The sequence below is a fragment of the Poecilia latipinna genome, unplaced genomic scaffold, assembly GCF_001443285.1.
Source record: "Poecilia latipinna isolate Pla-1442-1.1 unplaced genomic scaffold, P_latipinna-1.0 Scaffold11662, whole genome shotgun sequence".
NCBI lineage: Eukaryota > Metazoa > Chordata > Actinopteri > Cyprinodontiformes > Poeciliidae > Poecilia > Poecilia latipinna.
This window is the reverse complement of record NW_015124278.1, coordinates 1-597: the sequence shown is the minus strand read 5'-3', so window position 1 is coordinate 597 and position 597 is coordinate 1. Positions and strand designations below refer to the sequence as shown.

General features: G+C 48.4%; 1 protein-coding gene across 1 annotated transcript; it reads right to left on the bottom strand.

Annotated features, from left to right (window-relative positions):
* Positions 1-6: 6 nt before the first annotated feature.
* Positions 7-591, bottom strand: LOC106944491 (tripartite motif-containing protein 29-like; the record flags this gene model as incomplete). Its single annotated transcript, XM_015027546.1, has 1 exon — positions 7-591. A coding segment is annotated over one exon (585 nt), but the record flags the coding sequence as incomplete, so codon positions are not given.
* Positions 592-597: the final 6 nt, after the last annotated feature.

Genomic DNA, 597 nt, shown 5'->3' with positions numbered 1-597 from the left:
CTGGAGGAGACGGATCAGCTCAGTGAAGATCTTCTCACTGTCCTCCACTGCTTTATCAGCAGAGACATTGATGGCCTCCACCTCCTGTTGAAGCAGCTTCACATCTTTCTCTTGGTCCTGGATTCTCTGATGGATTTGTTGTCGACTCTCCTGGAGCTTCTTCTGCTTCTCAGCTCTTTCTGCTGCAGCTGGGACTGTTTCATGGCCTTTATGTTCATCCATAGTGCAGAGATAACAGATACACTGCTGATCAGTACGACAGAAGATCTTCATCACCTCATCATGACGAGAGCAGATGTTGTCCTGGAGGTTCTTGGAGGGATTTACCAGCTTGTGTTTCTTCAGTCCAGGGACATCATAGTGAGGTTGGAGGTGATTTTTGCAATAAGAAACAAAACACACCAGACAGGACTTGACAGCTTTCATCTTCCTCCCAGTGCAGACATCACAGGCCACATCTTCAGGTCCAGCATAGCAGTGATCAGCTGCAGCAGCTTGGAGTCCAGTCTTCTTCAGATCCTCCACCAACTCTGCTAACATGAAGTTTTTCTCCAGTCCAGGCCTCGGTATGAACTCTTTCCTGCACTGAGGGCAGCT